The sequence below is a fragment of the Ctenocephalides felis genome, unplaced genomic scaffold (genome assembly GCF_003426905.1).
Source record: "Ctenocephalides felis isolate EL2017-DRISC unplaced genomic scaffold, ASM342690v1 CF-g0.4_SCAFFOLD_01604, whole genome shotgun sequence".
Classification (NCBI taxonomy): domain Eukaryota; kingdom Metazoa; phylum Arthropoda; class Insecta; order Siphonaptera; family Pulicidae; genus Ctenocephalides; species Ctenocephalides felis.
The window spans coordinates 59,587,909-59,589,826 of record NW_020537758.1 but is presented as its reverse complement, the minus strand read 5'-3'; the positions used below and the strand labels follow the sequence as shown (position 1 = coordinate 59,589,826).

Genomic DNA, 1,918 nt, shown 5'->3' with positions numbered 1-1,918 from the left:
GAATTACTATAAAAATTTCTGTTTTCTAATCAGTAGAGTTCATTTAAGTCTAAATGATCTTTAGACCATTTTGTATCGTCAATACGATACAAAATGCTGATTTTGCCAGTTAGTAAAACCCTTACATTATTTCAGTTTGGTAGTCAGTAGAGTTCCTTTATTAAAAAACATATTTATTAGACTTTTGCAACTTTCCCTAGATTTTGTTTGTCAGTAGGGTAAAGATTTGTTGTTCTGAGTCTACATTTAGTTAGCTAGCTAGTAGAGGGCTAGATAGAATTTGTTCATTTCTAAAATTGGTATGAAACGTTGATATTTCCACTTAAAATAAAAATGCATATTTGAAAATAAATATCTGTAATAAATCAACAAATTCAGTATTCACATACATAATATATAAAGTCCATTATTCAGTCCATTAAAGCTGCAAATTTGTTTTGAATTGCAGGAAGTTTCAATTCTGAGTAGTCTTCATCAGCACTTTGATCTAAAATGCAACACAATAATTAGTTGTTATCAAACCGATATACAAAATCATTATATTAACCTTTGAGTGTGTTTTTGGTTTCGTCTTGCCAAGAGATGTCTTCAAAATCAATTTCATCATCGTCTTCTTGCTGATTCGTTCTTCCTTGCATTTTATGTATTTCAGGCAAATCTTTGTGGACTTCCCATTGCCCTGGGTGAATTATAAATATTAAATCTATTACTTGTGTATTATAATTTTTTTTATTTTAGTACCTTTTATTTCTTCATAATGTGGTGGCTTTAGCTTCAAACAAATCATACCGCTCAAACACATTTGCAACAAATTGATACCAGGTCTTGCAGCACGTGCAGTCAGGAAACCTCGTTTAATAGCCCATGCTTCACAAATGTTATAAGATGACCATTCCTTGTCTCCATCGGGATGTTTTAAATGCAATAATTTTGGTAAATCTAACCTAAAAAGTTGTCGCTTGACAGATTACTATGTTTTGATACATACTAAATTATTTATCTATTATACCTTTCTGCAACAAATCTCAAAGTGCTAAATGTTTCACGCAATTGAGAAATCGGATATGACCCCATAAGCACCTGAATGTACCGTGGCACCATCGAAGGAAACACTAAACCTGGATAATCGCAAATTCTGACAGTATCTGTCAGAAAAGTTGTTTGAAAATGTTTAGTGTGCCCGGGAGTCTTTGAGACACTTACTACCTAAAAACGTAAGCGGTTAAGAGCGACGGGACTTGATTCAGAGGTTCCAGGTTCGATACCCACTTCGAGCAGCCTATTGTCAGGCAGCAGTGACAACGATTTTCACTTGGAAATATAGATAGCAATATGTTTCCAAGTGAAAATAGCTCTTGTCCGGCATTGCTGCACCAATAAAATGTCAGCCCTATTAGATTAATTCTAATAACAAAAATCATCAAATATGGATGGATTAACCATTGGGTTACCATCTAAAAAAGAAGAATTAAGGAAAAGTTTCAGCCCAACAGCTCATAGGACGAAAGGTAATTCTGATTGCTGTTAAAAATATGAAAAAAAAAAACTACCTAAAAACAAAATTATGCAATTACAAGTGTAATTACATAAACAATTATTTATTTGAAATATATAAGTGAGCTTTAGAACTTCAGCTAGATTAAAATTGAAATCCGAATTATTTTTTATATTCAAATACATTTTTTTTTGTGAAAATTATAAAACTAGTATAAAGTGTCATTTTGCCTTAAGGCAAGTTGTAAAAACTTCCCGATAGATGTAATATTTGACTTAATCAAATGAAATTAAGACTTAGATAACACTTTCAACTGATTATTTCGAAAATCAAGTGTTCGTTTCCAATTAAATTTAATGCAATTTGCAATTGAATTTTCTCAAACATATTTGTAATATCTGTAATTATATTAATTATAGTGCA

At 31.2% G+C, this 1,918-nt stretch overlaps 1 protein-coding gene across 1 annotated transcript; it reads right to left on the bottom strand.

Moving 5' to 3' along the window:
• Positions 1-410: 410 nt before the first annotated feature.
• Positions 411-1,276, bottom strand: LOC113373998 (guanine nucleotide-binding protein-like 1). The gene is made up of 5 exons (XM_026614257.1): positions 1,270-1,276; positions 1,010-1,206; positions 742-944; positions 548-679; positions 411-487 (listed from the first exon to the last, which is right to left on the bottom strand). Exons 2-5 carry the CDS (start codon positions 1,099-1,101, stop codon positions 411-413), a joined length of 504 nt encoding a protein of 167 aa, XP_026470042.1. The 5' UTR covers positions 1,102-1,206; positions 1,270-1,276.
• Between the last annotated feature and the right edge of the window lie 642 nt (positions 1,277-1,918).

Excerpts from the sequence above, each read along its gene's own strand:
- LOC113373998 (XM_026614257.1), bottom strand. The coding sequence starts at position 1,101 with ATGGTGCCACGGTACATTCAGGTGCTTATGGGGTCATATCCGATTTCT. Across the intron at positions 945-1,009 it reads TTGAGATTTGTTGCAGAAAG|GTTAGATTTACCAAAATTAT; the intron begins GTATAATAGATA and ends ACAACTTTTTAG. Across the intron at positions 680-741 it reads ACATTATGAAGAAATAAAAG|GGCAATGGGAAGTCCACAAA; the intron begins GTACTAAAATAA and ends TAATTCACCCAG.